The sequence below is a fragment of the Hippocampus bargibanti genome, linkage group LG14 (assembly GCF_051943395.1).
Source record: "Hippocampus bargibanti isolate YZ-2025 linkage group LG14, ASM5194339v1, whole genome shotgun sequence".
NCBI classification, from domain to species: domain Eukaryota; kingdom Metazoa; phylum Chordata; class Actinopteri; order Syngnathiformes; family Syngnathidae; genus Hippocampus; species Hippocampus bargibanti.
In genome coordinates, this window is record NC_142747.1 from 20,814,860 (window position 1) to 20,835,669 (window position 20,810).

Here is a 20,810-nt window from a genome sequence, read left to right on the forward strand (position 1 = left end):
TCATTCGGTCTGCCATTGTTGAAATATTTGATGATTACGATTGGACTTCACCAAAATGTCCGCCCATAATCCCGCTAAACCTGATTAGCACAGTGATACCTCGGTTTACGAACCCCTTGGCTTACAAACTTTTTGGTTTACGAACATTGAATTTATGAACATTTTACCTTGGCATACAAACTATTTTTCGGGATACACAATGAGTGAGGTGTCGTTTGCGAATGAGCCCGATCTCCTAACAAGAAAATGGCAGCCGGCTTGTTTTGGTCCTCTATTCCCCGCCCCGAGTTGTCGGTTAAAGCCACGTGATTGGTCAAGAACGCAGCACTGGTTTAAACATTAATGAGACAGGCAGACAACAGAGAGTGAGAAAATGGATACAAAACAGTTAATTTTGGACTTGTTAGTTCAAAGGCAGAGTGTAGACTGCAAGGTTAAAATATCCCATCAATCAGGCTCCACAAATAACCCGCACAAGCCATCTGTACACTTGATGCAAAAAGCTATCATCCCAGCTAAACAGAACACAGTTGATGAGGAACAAGGTAAAATTATGGCAGAGAAAGCACCTACATGGGATCATTCCTCAAGATGGTGAAAGAAGAAGGCTACGTTCCTCATCAAGTGTTTCATGCTGATGAAACCAACCACTCCATTGTATCAAGCCCATCAATGACCATCACAAAGGTGAATAAAACGACTTTATTATACAGTACAGTTTATTTCTTTAATGATAATACCATCGCGCATTTATTGTACATGAAACAAGGTATATTTTGAGTAGTTTTAAGGCTTATTTGGCAAAAAAAGGTTTTATGGGGACCTGGGAACATATTATTCTCATTTTAATGGTTTCCTATGGGAAATTAATTTTTGGGATACACACTTTTCACGTTACACACCACCAATTCAGTTCCTACCTCTAAAACACGAGTGCGCGTGTGTCTGTGTGTGTGCGCGCGCGTGTGTGTGTGTGTAATTGTGTGCGTTTGTAAGTCTGTGTGTGTGTGTGTGTGTGTGTGTGTGTGTGTGTGTGTGTGTGTGTGTGTGTGTGTGTGTGCGCGCGCGCGCGTGTGTGTGTGTCATCAAGAGATCTTGACTTTTTTTTCTTTCCGGCCGGGACACGTGAATGCACACGGCGACGTCGTTACCTGAAACTGAGTGGCAAGTGTTTTCCTGCTCCTCCCTTTCGTGTCATTTCTTTTTTTTTGCAAACCTGCCCGAAAGAAAGCAGTGTCAGGGGAAGTTCAGACGGTGAATCGTCACACTTTGAACAAGTTGCTCGGTGCTTTAACAGTAGAGGACATCTTTTGGTTCGGATAAAGACGCCGTCGACATGTTGATTCGAGAATTGTGAGTCATTTTTATGTTGTCATTTTATCTGTCAGGAAACGTCTAATGTGAAATAGTTCGGGTTCGCCAAATTTGTTTTTTCCTCGTTTCGCAAAATGTAGTCATTTGCTTGCTTATATTGTGGATTTTTCCAATACGTTTAACAAGTCCAATTTAAAAAAGATAATTAAAAAAATGAAAAAGGTCTCTTTTAAAATGAAATGGTTGTTAGCAAGTGAGCCAAAGTTGAAGAGCCGAACACTTCCGCCGGTTCCTCGACCACGTGACACAGCGACGCAATCGAAACCGGAAGTAGAAAACTTCACTACTAAGCTAATTTTTGATTCCATCGACTCAAATTTAGACAATCACACAAAACACACTTTGCGTTATGAACAGGCTTAGTATCCAGTAAATACTTCTGCATTCAGTGTTTAATTAAAACCTAATTTCCATAAAAAATATCGCACTGAAGCAATTTACGACCAAATGTACCTTATTTTTTTAGATTTAGCTCGATGCAGCTCGCTGGATGTCGCTATCTGGTTGTAGCTCGCCCCGTGTAGCTTGCCCCATGTAGCTTTGCTTGATTTAGCTTTGCTGGATGTACCTTCGCCTTGAGACCTTGACAGTTTTGAAAGGCGCTTAGAAATGACATGTATTATTATTATATTATTATTATTATTATTATACTGGGGTGCTTTTGCTTTGTGTCGCGTAAATTGCATAGTTGCATGATAAAATCATTGTTGGTTGACTTGGCGTCCAGTTAGCTGTCACCTGACAGCAGTCCAAAGGGCAGACACGTTCAATTATTACACTTAGGCAGTGGCTGGCCGTCAGGGCCTGCTCAGCCTTCTCTGCTGGCCTAAAAATATCAGAATCACGGACTGATGTGAATTATATTTTGTCCATGAATTCTTATTAAATAATTCCAAATTGGCTAGTCACTAGCCAATCATAGTATCACGAATCGCGAGTGATAAGTGCATACTGGCCAGAGCTAGCACAGTTTACCGGTAGCGAGCCGAAAAGAAATGGATTTGGTTACAGATTTACTGTTAAAGCCATTTTCAAGATAGACTTTTCAAGGAAAAAATGGACCAAATTAACTAATTCACTGCCAGACGATGTGCCAAAAATGTGTCCACTCCATTGCCAGGGTTTTTGTCAATGTCACTTGAATTCCAGGACCCGCAGAATATTGAGTTTTAGGACTACATAAACATTCAGGACAGCCACTAATCTATATCTATATTTTAGAATTTGCTAGCTATTTGCTATCTATTAGCTATCTGGCTAGCTATTCACTATCTAACTGACTAGCTATCTAGCTAGGTATGTCTTGGCTATCTATTAGCTAGCTAGCTTCTATCTATCTGAGTTACTTCCGGGTTGAGTGAACGCTGGCGCGTATAGCTGCCGCTGCTCACCCACAGAAAAACACATCCCGTGACTGTAAAGTGACCTTGAGAGTTTTGAAAGGTGCTTAGAAATGAAATGGATAATAATAATAATAATAATTATTATTATTATTATTATGTCTGATGTTTGTGCTTTGTTTTTCTTCCTTCTAGCCGAATCGTCCTGCCTGTGTCAGTGGATGAGGTAACTATTTTCTCACATACTTAATAGATCAAAGATGACCTAGTTTGATGTTGTTGCAGTCAATTATGATGCAAAAATAGTTTGTAAAAATATGAGTAATAAAAGTAACAATATTTCTGGACTCAACACCCAAAGAAGTATTTCAGGATGTAAAAAAAAATGTCCCAACCTTTTTTTCTTTCCGTAAATGAGTCATACGGTGTGCAAAGTGATGGGGTGTTGTCCTGTATGTTTTTCTCGTTGACGATTGGTCGCAGAGTTTTTCAAGGTCGAATGTAAATCACAGTCAACGTTAGTGTTTGGAACAATAGTTGATGTCTTTTTCATTGTTTGGATTTTTCATTTGTATTTTTTTCAAAGATTTTGATGAAGACAATTCATCAATGCAAGTGGGCCTTTAAGGACAACCGACACCTCCAGACAAGTTGTGTCCATAATTTGTAAAATCACTTGAAATGACTTCTATTGAGTGTATTTTACAAAGATTCCACCGCATATCGCTATATTTCACGTTTTAAGACTGGCGCTGAGTCAAAGTTCAAAAGTAGAGTCTAGACTGCAAGGTTAAAATATCCTATCAATCAGGCTCCACAAATAACCCGCACAAGCCATCTGTACACTTCATGCAAAAAGCTATCAACCCAGCTAAACATACCACAATTGATGAGGAACAAGGTAAAATGATGGCAGAGAAAGCACCTACAAGGGATCATTCCTCGAGATGGTGAAAGAAGACGGCTACGTTCCTCATCGAGTGCTTCATGCTGATGAAAGCGGCCACTCCATTCCATCAAGCCATCAACGACCATCACAAAGGTCAATAAAACCACTTTATTATACCGTACAGTTTATTTCTTTAATTATAACACCATACCACATTTATTCTACATAAAATAAGGAATATTGTGTGTAGTTTTAAGGCTTAGAAAATTACAAAGTAGTAAATGATGTTTTTTGGGGACCTGGGAACTGATTATTCTCATTTTAATGGTTTCCTATGGGAGATCAATTTTTGGGATACACACTTTTGGCCTTGGACACTGTGTCTGGGAACCAATTAAGTGCGTAATCCAAGGTATCAGTGTAACCGAAGAAGAGCATACTGGGTCAACATGTTGAGACCAAGCAAGCCTATCAAGATCAACCTGTTCGGTAATTGCCGAAAAAAAACCAGTCGCACCGAAATTTCACAAAGGCTTGGATTACGTCTTTGATGGAGTAAAGGAAACATTCTGGTTGCACGCGTTTCGTGACATTCCGATGTTTTTGCTTAGACAACTCCTCTTTATTTGCGGGGAATGACGACGATTGATCATCAACGGGAGCCAGTCACCTTTCCCAAATAGCTCAAGGCGTTGCTTTTTCGAGGAATAAGTAGACCGGGCCTGAATTTGATGGCAAAATGAGATATCAGTCTATTAGCTAGCTAGCTAGCTTTCTGTCTATTGGCTATCTGGCTAGCTAGAGAGCTAGCTATTAGCAATATAACTAGCTAGCTATTTGAGTCAGGAAACATATTAGCTATCTAGTTAGCTAGGTATCTATTATCTAGCTATCTAGCATTCTATTAGCAAGCTAGCTAGCTTTCTATCTTTTTGAATTATTGCGGGTTGAGTGAACGCTGGCGCGTGTGGCTGCTGCTGCTCACCCACAGAAAAACTCATCCTGTGACTGTAAAGTCTTGTTTTTAAGTTGATGATGATGCCTGATGTGACGTGACGTCAGGAACGCCCCTGACCGAGAAAGTGATACACAATGCATTTTGTGTACTTTTTTGGTCTGAAAACTTCGTGTTGATGGCGAAATTAGAAGGAAAACACAAATAATGCGATGGTGAATTTGTTGTGTGTTGCACCAAGACTACTATTTGATACTAGTTGACACTAATTCACAGCAGACAAATCAGCCCATTTCCAACGGAGCTTGGGCGCCATCTTCTGCATTTTCTGGGACGCTACATTGGTGTCATTGACGTCTCAAATTGATATGGGAGGACTCCTTTAATCGATTGCAAACATTTATGCTTTCCTCTTCGGAACTATTTGAATCATATTGAAGTCGTAATTTTGACGAGACAAGGATTCGGACAACCATGATGTACAAGTTACACCTCTGTATAAATTGAATATGAAGTCAAACGTTGAAAAGAAAATGTGACTTCCATAGTGTCAATGATAATCTCTTCTCTTGCAGTATCAAGTGGGGCAATTGTATACGGTAGCAGAAGCTAGCAAGAACGAGACCGGTGGAGGAGAAGGTGTGGAAGTGGTGGTCAATGAGCCCTATGAAGAAAATGGGGAGAAGGGACAATTTACCCACAAGATCTACCACCTCAAAAGGTTACGTTGCACGCCACTACCCGAACATTTATTGCCCTCAGGCAAGTTGCAAGTATCCATGTATAAGGCCCACCCCAAAAGCTATGATTTTCTTCCAAAGATGACCCTGCGCCTTATACTTTTCATCCAAAAAAAAAAATGTTCGCTATCTATTAGCTAGCTAGCTTTCTATCCGAGTTTCTTAGTTATCGAATTAGCTGTCTATTAGCTAGCTAGCTTTCTATCTGAGTTACTTGCGGTTTGAGTGAAGGCCTCGCTGTTAGCTAGTTTTCGAGCCAAGTTACTTCCTGGTTGAGTGAACGCTGGCGCGTGTGGCTGCCGCTGCTCACCCACAAAAAAAAAACATACCCTGTGACTGTAACGTGACCTTGAGAGTTTTGAAAGGGGCTTACAACAGGTCTTGCAACTACTGTCAGCAGTCACCCCCGTAGAATATGTAGTACGTACGGACTCATTATCATCCTATTTTTTTCTGGACAGTAAAGTGCCATCCATCATGCGACGGCTTGCTCCAAAGGGATCTCTTGAGGTCCACGAGAGGGCCTGGAATGCATATCCTTACTGCAGAACCAGTGAGTGCCAACAAATACAGTGATACCTTGACTTACGAACTCAATTGGTTCCCAGACAGCATGTGTAAGGCAAAAAGTGTCTATCCCAAAAATTAATCTCCCATAGGAAACCATTAAAATGAGAATAATCCGTTCCCATAAAACAATTTTCTACTTTCTAATTTTCTGAGCCTTAAAACTCCACAAAATATACCTTATTTTATGTATCATAAATATGCTGTGGTATTATAATTAAAGAAATAAACTGCATTGTATAATAGTGGTTTTATTGACCTTTGTGATGGTCGTTGATGGCTTGATGGAATGGAGAGGCCGGTTTCATCAGCATTACACACTTGATGAGGAACGTAACCTTCTTCTTTTACCATCTTGAGGAATGATCCCTTGTAGGTGCTTTCTCTGCCATCATTTTACCTTGTTCCTCATCAATTGTGTTCTGTTTGGCTTTGTGCATCAAGTGTACAGATGGCTTGTGCGGGTTGTTTGTGGAGCCTGATTGATGGGATATTTTAACCTTGCAGTCTGCACTCTGCCTTTGAACCATCAAAGTTGAAACGAGTCGAAATGTCACTGTTTTCTATGACATTTTCTACGACACGTGACTCATTGTGGCAGCTCCGTGTGTATCCCGAAAAATAGTTTGTATGCCAAGGTAAAATCTTCATAAATTTAATGTTTGTAACCTAAAAGTTCGTAAGCCAAGGGTTTCATAAACTGAGGTATCACTGTACATGTATTAACTTCAAGTCTCTACTCTGCATTTTATCTCTCTCTGGTGGACAACCCTGATAAAGTTCTCACGGTAAGTAATGGCTTCATTCGGGTTTGTTCTTTGAATGAAAGACATTTTGATGAGAACATGGCGACAGATTGGATTGGATTAGCCTTTCTTAGTCTTGCAGTGTAGAAATTGACATTTCACAGCAGCAAAGGGATGGAAGTAAAGTCGATGTGTCCAACGATGAGCGTCAAACGGCACCCAAATTCCTTCCGAATCAAAACCAGTGCTGTTTGTGGACAAAACCAAATGTCATAACGCTACTAGCCGATCTCGGGACGCTTGGGTTAAACTGTACAAATTCATAGAGTGCGTTGGAATATGACTGATATTATGCTATATGTCTTTTATTTCCAGAACACATACATGAAGTCCAAATTTGAAATTAAGGTTGAGACTTGGCACAAGCCGGACATGGGAGAAAGCAACAATGTAAGTTTATCAGGAGCAGCCAATTAGTATTTGAGTCATTGATTGATTGAGCCCTCCCCAATTTTCTAAAATGGCGACACATGTAAAGAAAATCCGCCAGGGTTACTCGCCCCGTACATTTTTAACGCACTAAATCTGAGCCCTTTTGCAAAAGTTTTGACACCCCTATAATACAATATGTGAATGTATTTGTATGTCCATGTATTATGCAAAACAACAGCCACAGTATGGTTTAATTTGAAATGCCACATCACAGGTACACGGACTGGAGAAATGGGATGACAATCAGGTTATACACATCGACATCGCTGACCGAAAATCCATCGGTGACAAGGTAAGAAAGGAAAAAAAAATCAACTTGGGGCGACACAGATTTCATGTGGAGCGAAAATGATGTATTTATTGCTTTGCTTGGCATATCCTGCATATCATATGCCATGACACGTGTGCATCAATACTCTGTTCAGGAGTACAAAGAAGATCAAGATCCTGCGATATTTAAGTCGACAAAAACTGGAAGGGGGCCTCTGGGACCCGAATGGAAGGTGGACATTTTTACCCCCCCCCCCAAAAAAAAAAAAAAAAAAAACACTTTTAAATGTGTCAATCATAATTTTTGGTGATTGCAGAAAGATATTCTCAACGACCCCAACTGTCCACATATGTGCGCCTACAAACTCGTGTCCATCGACTTTCAGTGGAGAGGTCTGCAGTCAATGGTGGAAAACCTCATTCTAAAGGTTTGTCAACCCTGTATGGAAAGTATTATTGTTATTAAAAGCCATAAGTAAAACAAACGCACACCTCATTTGTGTTTTTCGGTGCTCAACCGTCATTTTTTTGTGTCCTCTTTGGCGTAACACTAGCCTGTGGCGGGGTCTTTTTCGGTCCCATAATAGCAAAAGTACTCCACTTGATAGCAAACCACGTCTGCACTCAAAGTGGGTGTGGAAAACTAGTTCACCAGCCACCGTGGTGCTGTGTGGTTTTGTTCGTCTGCCAAAAACTAGTTGGTATCCCAAGATTATATTCTCGCAAATTTAATGTTCGAAAAGTTTGTGAGCCAAAGCGTTCGTAAACTGAGGTATCGCTGTACTTTTTTTGTGCAGGCGGAGAGACGCATTTTCACCCACTTTCACAGACAGCTCTTCTGCTCAATTGACAAATGGATTGATCTTTCCATGGATGACATCCGTAAAATGGAGGAAGAGACCAAAAAAGAGTTGGATGAGGTGACTGAACACTTGTTTACTGACTGGTCATGTTAGCATCGAAAGCATTAGCAATTTAGCTAGCCATCGTAAAGCTCTTTGGCTAACTAAACTTGAGGAGAACACGAATAATAATAATAATACATTTGATTTCTAAGTGACTTTCAAAACTCTCAAGATCACTTTACAGTCACAGGACAAGTTTTTCAGTGAGCGAGCAGCGGCAGCCACACGCGCCAGTGTTCGCTCAACCCGGAAAGAACTCAAATAGGAAAAAAGCTAGCAAGGTAGAGAATAACTCAAATAGATAGACCGCTAGCTAGCTGTATAATAACTCAGATCGATATAAAGCTAGCTAGCTAATAACTCAAATCGACAAAAAGCTAGCGAGCAGGCTAATAACGCAAATCGATATAAAGCTAGCTAGCTAATAACTCAAATAGATAGACCGCTAGCTAGCTGTATAATAACTCAAATCGATATAAAGCTAGCTAGCTAATAACTCAAATAGATAGAAAGCCTGCCATGCACGTTTTTGGAATGTGGGAGGAATGAAGGCATGTTTTGTCCTCTGGAACCTCCTCGAAAAGTGTTTGAGTTTTTTGATGCATGATGACAATCTGCCTCTTCCACAGATGAGGCTAAATGGTGAACCTCAAGGCATGTCCATTGATGAATGAAAGGCGGTAAGCCATTTTCTACATCCGGGTTGTCTACGAAAAACATCCATATATTTCACATTGAAATGTATGGACTACTACTAATCAAATATGTGCTTTTCAGATGCCGATCTTCATGAAAACGTTGGATCAAGCACTCACTCCACTTTCTGATCCGAGAAGGCTACACTTCCTTTATAGAAGCAGATTATCATACATTCTAAAGCTGTTTTTTTGTTGGGGGGGGGGGCTACTAGATTACTTTACCGCCATAAAGCAACATACAGCAGTTATCCTGTCAGCGATTAGTCATGTCTGAATTCCGATCGATTGATACCTTCCTATTTTATTGTTGTATCGTCTCCAAAAGTTGGCGAACTTTTTTTTTCCTCTTCTAACTCATTCATTGCCAGACGATGTGCAAAAATGTCTCCACTGCAGTGCCAGGGTTATTGCCATTTGAATTCTAGTACCCACAGAATATTGACTTTTCGGTTTTTGTCACTGTCACTTGAATTCCAGGACCCACAGACGATTGAGTTTTAGGACTACATAAACATTCTGTACAGCGTTAGAAACTTTAGACTATCTTCTTTCATGAGAAAAACAGTTAATTCCTAAATTATACGGGTCTGGGGTTATCTGAGCTTGAAATGGGGGCAGAAGAATACAATGTAATACTACATACATATGGGTTTACATCGTGCTTTAACAACAGCTGAAGCTGGAACAAAGCGCAAACATGGAAAAAAAGGGAAATGCTGCCCCCTTGTGGAAAAGAAAACAAACATTGCCAGAAGCCATGGCCAGCGCTGTATCAGCACCCCCAGTTTATAGGTTCTTTTAAAACTCCTTGATATTAAATACTGTATTTCCATTTTCTTAGGATCATTTTAGAGGTGGAGGAAAATGTTGATGTCATGGCTTGGTGAGCTAACTGATGTTTTGTACACTGGAACTTTTATTTTATTTTAGTTTTATTGCAGGTGCTAATGTCATAATCACTCGAGTTTGTAAAGATTTCATAACATATTCTTGTCCGTTGGATAAAATGGTATCAGATTTCATGTAATCCATTTTTGGGTGTCTCCCAGTGTATGTACAGTGATACCTCGGTTTACGAAACCCCTTGGCTTACCAACTTTCTGGTTTACGAACGTTACATTTAGAAAATTTTACCTTGGCATACAAACTATTTTTCTGGATACACACATAGCTGTCACAATGAGTGATGTGTCGTTTGCAAACGAGCCCGTTCTCCGAACAAGGAAATGGTGGCCGACTGTTTTTGTCCTCTATTCGCCGCCCCCAGTCTTCAGTTAAAGCCACATGATTGGTCAAGAATGCAGCAGTGAGGGGGGGGGGGTGGTTAAACATTAAAGAGACAGGCAGACGACAGAGAGAGAGTGACAAAATGGATAGAAAACAGTGCAATTTCGACTCGTTTCAACTGTTGTAGTTCAAAAGCAGAGTGTAGACTGGAAGGTTAAAATATCCCATCAATCAGGCTCCACAAATAACCCGCACAAGCCATCTGTACACTTGATGCAAAAAGCTATCAACCCAGCTAAATTGAACACAATTGATGAGGAACTAGGTAAAATTATTGCAGACAATGGGATCATTCCTCAAGATGGTGGAAGAAGGTTATGTTCCTCATCAAGTGTTTAATGCTGATGAAAGCGGCCACTCCGTTCCATCAAGCCATCAACAACCATCACAAAGTTAAATAAAACAACGTTATGATACAATACAGTTTATTTAATTATAATACCATAGCACATTTATTATACATAAAATAAGGTCTATTTTGTGTACTTTTAAGGCTTATTTACTAGAAAAGTATGTTTTATGGGGACCTGGGAACGGATTATTCTCATTTTAATGGTTTCCTATGGGAAATTAATTTTTGGGATACACACTTTTCGCCTTACACACTCTGTCTGGGAACCAATTTAGTTCGTAAGCCAAGGTATCACTGTCTGTCAAATGTACACACACTTGTCATTCCTTTTCATCTTCTTTCGCTTCACTTGCTCAAGAAAAACTTGTCGGGAAAATGACCACATGATATTTTGTACAAAGAAAATATATTTTTTTGTGGATTAGGTTTACTTGATGGCTCCTGTCGGTGATTGAACCTTACATGGACATTTCAAGGAACGCATCTTGCATATGGCAGTGTCTGAAACTCATGAGAAACAGTTAGCGGACACCACGGCAGACAACTCTGAAAAGTTGCCTGCCCGGCCATAAAGTTGCCTGCCCCATTTTTCACAATTTAAAACACAATAAGACGACTAATCGCAAAAAAAAAAAAAAAAAGTTGCAAAGTATTAAGGATTTTTTTTGAATTAAGGATGTACCTACCACAAATGCTCCCTTGCTTAATTTATCGTAAATATCTCTTGCTGCTGATGCACAACCGACGCCTCCATGTTTGGTCTGAAAACATCATATTGATCCGTGTTGATGGCGAAATTAGAAGGAAAACGCATAAATAACGCCATGGTGAATCGTTGTGTGTTGCACCAAAACTACTATTTGATACTAGTTGACACAAACTCCCAGCCGACAAATAAGCCCATTTCCAACGGAGATTGTGCGCCATCTTGTGCATTTTCTGGGACGCTGCATTGGAGTCCTGACGCCTCAAAATGAGACGGAAGGACTTCTTGAATCGATGGCAAACATTTATGCTTTCCTCTCCAGAACTATTTGAATCATCTTCATAACTGGATGAGTAACAAGAAAGCATCTTCTCCCAATCTGAAGCCATTGTTTTGTTTCTAGAACAAGGCAGGACGTCGTGACGAGACGTCACGAAAAGGGGGCGGGACCTTCTGAAACGCCATTTCCGAAGTAGTTTTGGGACACTTGAAGTCATTTTTATTTGTGTTTTGCATTTGAATAAACATATCAGCCTGCATGTTTTTGGTATTTTAGATGCTATAAAACGTTTTTCTGACAGTTAGGAAACAAAAAAAAAATGGTGTCGGTTGTCCTTTCAGTGGGCCACCATTGATATTTTCAAGACTGCATTACGGTAATCTGTCGCTGGCGATCTTCCTTGGCCACTTTCAAAATGAAAGCGTCTCAACTAATGTATTCTCGTAACCACTTGAGAACGCTTGTTGGCACTGTTATGAGAGTTGTTATTCATCTTGAGTGAACTTCATCGTTACTCGGCAGCCCAGAAACCGCTTATTTTACATTTGTTTATTTCAATCCAAACCACTGCAGTGCATGCACTTATTATATACGCTTTTATTTCGAAGGCGGCCTACTCCGCTCGCTGGCGGCAGACTACCGTAATGCACAGTGTTGTCAACCGATGTGGCGGCTCTCTTCACTTCAATTTCGCGTAGTGGAGGCTGGCTTGACCGCAGTAGACATTTAGAGTCTTTCAATCAGCCCTGCCGTGCATGTTTTTGAATTGTGGGAGATAATCGGAGCACCCGGAGAAAACCCACGAGAACATGCAAACTCCACAAAGGGAGGCAGAAACAGGATTCGAACTCACAACCTTTGCACTGTAAAGCTGTCGTGCTCACCGCCAGATCACGTGCATCGTAAAAACAAAGAAATTGGCCGCCGAAGTTTCACTACTCACATACTTTTATTTTGAAGGTAATGAAACTTCTTCCGCAATAGGGGAGGTCCCATTGAACTCGAGTAGAAGTGCTTGTACTGTCAATACGTACTTGATGGCTTACTATGAAAACAAACGCTTCAAGACATCCTCAGGTATTATGTTAAGATTGTTTTTTTGTCATCATCGAATGTTAAAATGACCTGAATTATCTTCCCAAAGCTTGCTCTCGTTGCTTTTGATCGTGAACTGAAATGCGGTGAAACCGTTTGATGCATGTAGCCTTCTCTGTTTTTTTTCCGAACGCTATGTTTACATCTTTAACATTAAATCATTATCATCGTATTCGTTTATTATCCGTAAATCATATGCAATATTGCCTATTGTATAAATTCTACATCGAACCTATTTGAATTGTGTGGTGCTGTTTTATGTTTTTCTTTTCCAGTTGCTGTAATGCTGAGCTTCAAAAGGTAACTTTCAGATATGACATCGATGGAGTGGAATCGGGGTTTGCCAAGAGGAGACGACGAAAGAGACAAATTTAGGTAAAAAAAAACTCTTCCTATTTTCATTTGTGCTAGAAGTAAGATGTACAGTGATCCCTCGTCTGTGTAAGCTCTCAGTGGTACAGGATGGTTTCATCCATCGATGAAAAGGTTTCTTCAGCCGTCACCTGTACACCTTTCAAAACTCTCAAGTACACTTTACAGTCACGGTATAGTCCCAAGCACGAAACAGGCTTCTCATTGGCTGCCGTGCTAAGTATGCAAATTGCTAAACGAACTATACGCTACTCTATACTCTATACACTCGATACACGGACTATACCGTGACTGTAAAGTGTACTTGAGAGTTTTGAAAGGCGCTTAGAAAGAGGAGTCCACGTGGCTTGTAGCGGTTTGCTTGTAGCTTTTGCTTTATTGAATAAAACACACGTTCGATTTGAAAATAATCTGGGCAGACGTTATTTCAAACACTGAATGGGAGTTGAACTTTAAATGTTGACAAACACTTCTAAATCTGAAGGAGTCACGAATGAGATTAAACGGGCAAACAATGGAGGCTTTTAAGGCACATGAACCAGTGGCCCTTTGTTTGCTTATTTGACTCTACAAAAGGCACAAAAATGTCTGAATGCTGTTGACAAAATACAAAATAGTGCACAATGCTTGCTTTCAGAATTTTTCTGGTGGCGCTCTTCCAAGAAAACAGCTGACACTGCTCACATCCACACCAATATTATCGCCAAGCTAATCAATGCTTACGGTTATTCGTCTCAGAGATGTCAAAGTGTCATTCGGATTAGGCAATGGATGCATCCCATTAGAATTAACAATCCATGACTCCATGATTTTAGGTAACTTAGTATTTTGATGGAAAAGCATCACTAGACTGCATTTATAATAATAATAATAATAATATATATATATATAATAATAATAATAATAATAAAAATTAAAAATATATATAAAAAAAAACTAAGATAGCTAGCTATTCGCTTAGATAGCCAGCTAGCTAGCCAGATAGCTAACAGATAGCTAATATTTACTGGTGAGTATGTGTTAGGAGCAGTCTGCTAGAGTCGTCATTTTTATCGATTGTTCACTGAATTCTTTTCTTTCCTTGCCACGCTGAAATTGACACACTTCCTTTGAAGTAATCTTTTTCCCCCCTCAGGCTGCACATTGTGACATGGAATGTAGCGACAGCTGACCCCCCAGATGACCTGAGCTCACTTCTCCATTTCCATTCTCCAGTGGATGCAGACCTCTACGTCATTGGGTAAGATGGCATCGTGAATGGAAATGGATTCCATCAGTTTCTACACGAGGCACTAAATGTCCACTTTAAATTGGAGCAAAAAAATGTTAATTCCTAAATGATATGGGTCTGGAGTTATATGAGCTTGAAATGAGGGTGGCTGTCCAAAATACAATGCAATACATAGATATTGGTTTATATAGTGCTTTCACAACACCTGAAGCAGGAACAGAGCACTAACTTGGAAAAAAGGGACATGCTGCCCCCTTGTGGGAGGGAAGAAACATGGCCGGAGGCCATGGCCAGCGCTTGATCGGACACCCAAATAAGAAATATACATCGATGTACTGCTGAAGTCTCTGTCTGAAATATGTCAAGTATAAATGCAGTTTACGTATTTTTCTAAGTAATTTACTGCCATTCCCAAATTGCTGATACACTAAAGATGCTTTTGATTGTGAGTGTGAGGATGCGCACAATGATTCATGTTGATGTAAGCCTGCAGGAGGTGTTCTCCGGCCCCTTGCGATTCATGTCAGATGTTGTAGCGGGTGACCCTTGGACTTCTGTGCTGATCACCGCCTTGGCACCAAGACAATACGTGAAGGTACACAAAAAAAACGCTGTACTCATAGTTTTTGTGGACTTCTGTGCTACAGCGACTGGATGTTTATATTCAAGCTGTCTCGCTGGCTGGCTGTAAGCTGGCTAGCTGTTGGCTATCCGGCTATGTATTCACTATTTATTTGCTATCCATTAGCTAACAAGCTAGCTATTAGCTGACTGGCTGAAAGCTGTCTAGCTGGCTAGCTCTGGACTATCTGGCTATATATTGGCTATTTATTTGCGATCCATTAGCTACCAAGCTAGCTGGCTAGCTGTTGGCTATCTGGCGATCTATTAGCTATTTATTTGTGATCCATTAGCTAGTAAGCTAGCTTTCTATCTATTTAAGTTACTTCGGGGTTGAGTGGACGCTGGCACGTGTGGCTGCCGCTGCTTACCCACAGAAAAACTTATCGTCTGACTGTAAAGTGACCTTGAGAGTTTTGAAAGACACTTAGAAATGAAACTTATTATTATTTTTTATTATTTTAGGTGTCCTCGATCAGAATGCAAGGCCTGCTGTTGCTGCTTTTCTCCAAACTGGAGCATCTCCCGTTCATTCGTGACGTCCAGACCACATACACGCGCACCGGCATCTTCGGATATTGGGTAAAGTGTTATCAGCGTTGTAAATATAAATGCAAAAAATGACAATAAAAAAACATCCTAAGCTAGAAGTGGATGAGAAGGTTCCTTCAGCGTTTTGTTGTGTGTGTGTGTGTCCCAAGGGTAACAAAGGAGGCGTGTCCATTCGTCTTTCTCTCTATGGTCACATGATGTGTTTCCTCAATTGCCACCTGCTTGCACATATGCAACGCGCTAACGAGCGAGTGGTGGAATTTGAGCACATTTTGAACACACAGAATTTCAACTGCGAAAAGGCTGGCAAAATTCTGGATCACAGGTGAGTAAACCTCCGAAAAACTACCGGTGTCCAAGTCAAGGCCCGAGGGCCAAACCTGGCCCGCTACCACATTTTATTCGGCCCGCGAAAGCTAAATCAAACTTGGGAAATTCCATCGTACTTGCTAAAGTCTGAACCCAAATTTCAAATGGTGCCATTTTAACATCAGTCCATGATTCAGATATTTTTAGGCCTGCAGAGAAGGCTTTGCAGGCTTTTTGCTTATACTTGTGCCTGACTTTAAAATACATTGGATTACATTGGAATACATGGATTTTCCCCCCTTTTCCCTGTCCATGTTATCAAGCTATTCCCTATAAAACATCACTGGAAAAGGTGGTGGGCAGGGTGCGGAGGGTCCAGTAAGATTTTCCGCACCCTTGTTTTGATTCTTGCAGTGTGCCAATGATTTTTTTTGGCACCGAACCAAACCGTGATGGAAGAACACAAGATTGATTTGATTTGAGCATTTCTTCTTGTGTGCCCTGAAATGTTCTTTTTGTCTCTTATTCCGCTGCCTTTTACCTTCAAGGCTCGTCTTCTGGTTGGGCGATCTCAACTTTCGAATCCAGGATCACGGATTGGACTTTGTTCAAACGTGCATCAGCAATCAAAACTACAAGTTGCTGTGGAACAAAGACCAGGTTGGATAAATCAATTTATGCAAATTTCCACCCGACTAACTAACGCTTACTTTGTTAGTTGAGCCTAAATCTGAGTTTTTGGTACGTGACGGAATGTTTTGTATGATTGATCCTTTCAGCTGATCGCGATGAAGGCAAAAGAGAAATTTCTGCAAGAATTTGAGGAAGGGCCCCTGGACTTTCAGCCCACGTACAAGTTTGACGTCAACACCGACACGTACGACAGCAGGTAGAAGACAAAAAGTCATTTTTAATCATAAAATTAAAAATATGTCCTGCATTTGTAATCCTACAATACTAATGTGGCGATATGATCTGCTCCTCTTTGTCACCTTCGCAGGCTCTACTTGCCATTTACGGGGTCATTTTGAAGTCATTTTGGGACACTTGAAGTCATTTTTATTGGTGTTTTGCATTTGACTCAAAATATCAGCCTGCGTGTTTTGGCTATTTTAGATGCTATCAAACGTTTTTCTGATGTCAGTTAGGAAACCAAAAAATGGTGTCGGTTGTCCTTTAAGCATGCTAGATTTGCTTTTGCGGGCCGAATAAAATGAGGTGGCGGACCAGATTTGGCCCCTGGGCCTTGACTTTGACACTATTTATCTACAGCATGCCAACAATGTTTAGCAACAGGCAGGACAGTTTAGTGGTCTTCCAGTAAAACAATATGTTGCCAGTTACACACCAGAGTGCGTAGTAGTAGTAGTAACTCACAGGACCCGCCAAAATAAAACCTTCTTATGTGTGAATGAGCGACAGAACTTTTCTTCCTTGACAGCATTAACATGATTCCGTTGTGGGTCTTTCATTCATCTTAAAAGTGGAATGTTCTAGTAGAAATGAAGAGTATCTTCATCACCAGGTCTTGTTTTCTGTACTCTGTTTCTTTGTCCGCTACGTATCAGCAGTAAGAAGCGCAAACCCGCTTGGACGGACCGGATTCTGTGGCGGCTCCGATCTGTGGCGGCTTCAATCCAAGATAAACACGGCGACGCACCAGATGGACACAACGTCAAAGCGCCATTGGAAGCTGAAGAATACCCGTTGGATATCAGACAAGATTTGTACACTAGCGACATGGAGTACAACGCAAGTGACCACAAACCTGTCATGGGTATTTTTACACTGAAGGTAACTTCCCTTACAATGCTGTCAATCCACCGAACTTTAAAGGACAACCGACACCTCCAGACAAGTTGCGTCCATAATTTGTAAAATGACTTCTACTGAGCGTATTTGACAAAGATTCCACCGCACATAGCTATATTTTACCTTTTAAGACTCGCGCTGAATATTCAGGAAGTCTCGTTTTCGAGTTGGTGACGATACCTGATGTGACGTCACAGAGGGAACGCCCCTGACCGAGAAAGCGACACTACTATTTCATAGTAGTTGACACAAATTCCTAGCAGACAAATCAGCCCATTTCCAACGGAGCTTGGGCTGGTACGCTACATTGCTGTCATTGACGGCTCGACTTGATACGGAAGGACTTCTTTAATCGATTGCAAACATTTATGCTTTCCGCTTCAGAACTATTTGAATCATATTCATAACTGGACGAATAACAAGAAAGCATCTTCTCCCAATCTGAAGCCATTGTTTTGATTCTAGAGCAAGGCAAGACGTCCTGGCGTGACGTCACAAACAAGGGGGTGGGACCTTCTGAGACTGCCCAGTTCCGAGCTCATTTTGTGGCAGTTTTGGGACACTTTAACTCATTTTTATTGGTGTTTTGCATTTGACTAGAAATATCAGCCTGCGTGTTTTGGGTATTTTAGATGCTATAAAACGTTTTTCTGATGTCAGTTAGGAAACAAAAAAATGGTGTCTGTTGTCCTTTAATATAACAGTGCACGGAGGGAGATATGAGATTGCGGTTTTGCTAGTCGTTAGCTTATATTCACCGAAGTCCTAAAATTGGGTGGAGCATCTACAGGATCGAATCAACTGTGTTCTGGATATTTAACTTGCGTTCGTCCCACTTAAATCCGCTTCAATTCCAAGCTGCGACAGGTCCATTTTTACTGGCCTTCTCACTGAACAAAGCGGGACCGTGAAAATGCTGCCCACTAACAGCTGCAAAAAAGCACAATGGCCCCAGAGCTGTCCAGCGACGATAGTCAAATGTCACCGACATTCCTCCCAATCAAAAACAGTGCTGCTATGCCACTAAGTATCGCCTTTTCACGTTGCTCCTTCAGCTGAAGAAGATGTACACGACTCCACTGGTGCACCTGCAGGCCGAAGGTGAATGGAGCTCCGACATGGACGCCACGTTGCTTTACAGAGTCCTGCAGCCGTTCCCTTCCAGTACGTGGGACTGGATTGGATTGTATAAGGTTAGCTTTTCAAACGATTATACAGTGATACCTCGGCTTACTAACGCTTTAGCTAACCAACTTTTCACCTTACGAACATTAAATTTGCGAGAATATAATCTTAGCGTACAAACTAGTTTTCGGGAAACACACGGAGCGCCACAATGGCTGGCGGACTAGTTTTCAGCGGAAGAACACCAAACCACACGGCCGAACAGCGCCATTGTAGCTGCCAGGCTAGTTTTCCACACCCACTTTCTTTGAGTGCAGGCGTGGTTTGTTATCGAATAGAGTACTTTTGCTATTATGGGACAGAAAAAGACCCCACCACAGGCTAGTGTTCCCTGGGAATAAGCCTCTGAAAGATATGCTACCCTCCTTCCTGCAGTCCTTATGGAATGTGACTCTCCCTCCCACCTTTTGCCATTCCATTCGATCAAACAATCAAAGACCATCACAGAGGTCAATAAAATGACTTTATTATACGGTACAGTTTATTTCTTTAATGACAATACAATAGCACATTTATTATATATAATATAAGGTATATTTTGTTCTAAGGCTTATTTAGAGGAGACAATTATGTTTTATGGGGACCTTGGAACGGATTATTCTAATTTTAATGGTTTCTTATGGAAATTTAATGTTTGTAATACACACTTTTCGTCTTACACACACTTTCTGGGAACCAATTAAGTTGGTAAACTGGGTTATCACTGTACCGTCTTTCACTTGAACCGCATCTTGATTTTGCAATGGTGAAATGCAGGTTGGGTTTACCAGCGTGTCGGATTACATCACATACGCTTGGGTTAAAGATGATCAAGTGTTCATCCATGAAGACGTCATCAAGGTGGGAAATACCAGCGAATGGAATTAAATGGCCATTTTGATACAAATAGTTGCATGTGGTCATTGTTGGGGGGCGCGGGCTGTTGTTTTTTTAGGTGTATGTGAGTAAAGAGGAGATTCCAGTGCGAGGAGGAGAGTGCCTGCTGGCGTACTACTGTAATACACTGCAATGTATGATTGGAATCAGTGAACCGTTCAGGGTGAGTGCGATGCCACCGACATGCCTATTATGTATAGTTTGTGTGTTTCAAAGTAGCGCAAGATCTTTCGCACGGAGGTTCAGCCTTCTTCCAGTGACGCTTGTACGGACTTCGCAAAAGACAAGAGCTGAAGTTCCTTTTTTGATGCTAGCTAGCTATTTGCTATATATATTTGCTATCTAGCTCCCTGGCCTGCTATCTATTGATTGGCTATCTAGCTGGCTTGCTATCTATCTATCTAGCCATTAGCTGTCTATTGGCTAGTTAGCTAGCTTTCTTTCTATTTGAGGTACTTCCGGGTTGAGTGAATGTATATTTGGTGTGCGGCAGGGTTCCCGTTATAATAAGTTTCTCTCTCTCTCTCTCTCTCTCTCTCTCTTTCTTTCGCAGGTCCATCAATCCAAAGTGGCCATGGAGGAGGGCTTACTGCACGACAAGATCAATATTCTCGATCGAATCGTTGCAGCTGAGAACATTCACGACTGACTCATCAATCTGGTTGACCACATCCCAACAAATACACTTTGAAGATACTTTCAATACATTTTGTATCAAATAAGCTTTTTTTTTTTTTAAAAAAAGTAACGCATTTTCCAGTGTATAAGGCGCACCCCCAATGAATGCTGTATTTTCATACTTTTTCCACATATAAGGCACACCGGACTATCCTATTTATAAATGTATATACAACTGTTTATACAAATACGTTAATGCTTGGCGTAAATAGGTTAAGATGAATTCAACTGCTGGTTAAAAAAAGGATATTGCACATATGTTTTTTTAAGAATAATATAAGTTGGTTCGAAAAAGGTCAAATATGTCTTATTTCGTACCTTTTATCATGTATCACTCAGATGACTATTTGACCAAAATGGTGTTTTTCATGGTCTTACACTGTAATTAAGACATTTTTTATATAGTTAAAAAAATATGAATGCATTTTATTGCTTGCTCAAACCCAGACAGCCAAACTTGTGTTTTGTTGTATCTCTC

The 20,810-nt window shown here is 40.8% G+C and overlaps 2 protein-coding genes across 5 annotated transcripts; both read left to right on the top strand.

The window, feature by feature from the left end:
- The first annotated feature begins 1,123 nt into the window (after positions 1–1,123).
- On the top strand, positions 1,124–11,045 carry LOC148888822 (phosphatidylinositol transfer protein alpha isoform-like). Of its 2 annotated transcripts, XM_089013078.1 has the most exons (12): positions 1,124–1,353; positions 2,910–2,940; positions 5,134–5,279; positions 5,760–5,851; positions 6,646–6,653; positions 6,987–7,061; positions 7,318–7,395; positions 7,529–7,606; positions 7,691–7,801; positions 8,171–8,293; positions 8,908–8,958; positions 9,056–11,045. In XM_089013078.1, exons 1-11 carry the CDS (start codon positions 1,337–1,339, stop codon positions 8,950–8,952), a joined length of 804 nt encoding a protein of 267 aa, XP_088869204.1. In that variant the 5' UTR covers positions 1,124–1,336; the 3' UTR covers positions 8,953–8,958; positions 9,056–11,045. The 2 variants fall into 2 exon arrangements, with proteins under 2 accessions (XP_088869204.1, XP_088869201.1); XM_089013075.1 differs by lacking the exons at positions 1,124–1,353; positions 2,910–2,940; positions 6,646–6,653 and having other exon boundaries at positions 5,230–5,279.
- A 1,539-nt stretch (positions 11,046–12,584) lies between these two features.
- inpp5ka (inositol polyphosphate-5-phosphatase Ka) lies at positions 12,585–20,599 on the top strand. 3 transcript variants are annotated; one of them, XM_089013072.1, is made up of 13 exons: positions 12,585–12,678; positions 12,972–13,071; positions 14,204–14,308; positions 14,786–14,894; positions 15,386–15,502; positions 15,622–15,797; positions 16,330–16,441; positions 16,561–16,670; positions 17,353–17,575; positions 18,649–18,786; positions 19,535–19,618; positions 19,713–19,817; positions 20,208–20,599. In XM_089013072.1, exons 2-13 carry the CDS (start codon positions 13,010–13,012, stop codon positions 20,301–20,303), a joined length of 1,437 nt encoding a protein of 478 aa, XP_088869198.1. In that variant the 5' UTR covers positions 12,585–12,678; positions 12,972–13,009; the 3' UTR covers positions 20,304–20,599. The 3 variants fall into 3 exon arrangements, with proteins under 3 accessions (XP_088869198.1, XP_088869197.1, XP_088869199.1); XM_089013071.1 differs by having other exon boundaries at positions 17,350–17,575; positions 20,208–20,598; XM_089013073.1 differs by lacking the exon at positions 12,585–12,678 and having other exon boundaries at positions 13,037–13,071; positions 14,793–14,894; positions 17,350–17,575.
- Positions 20,600–20,810: the final 211 nt, after the last annotated feature.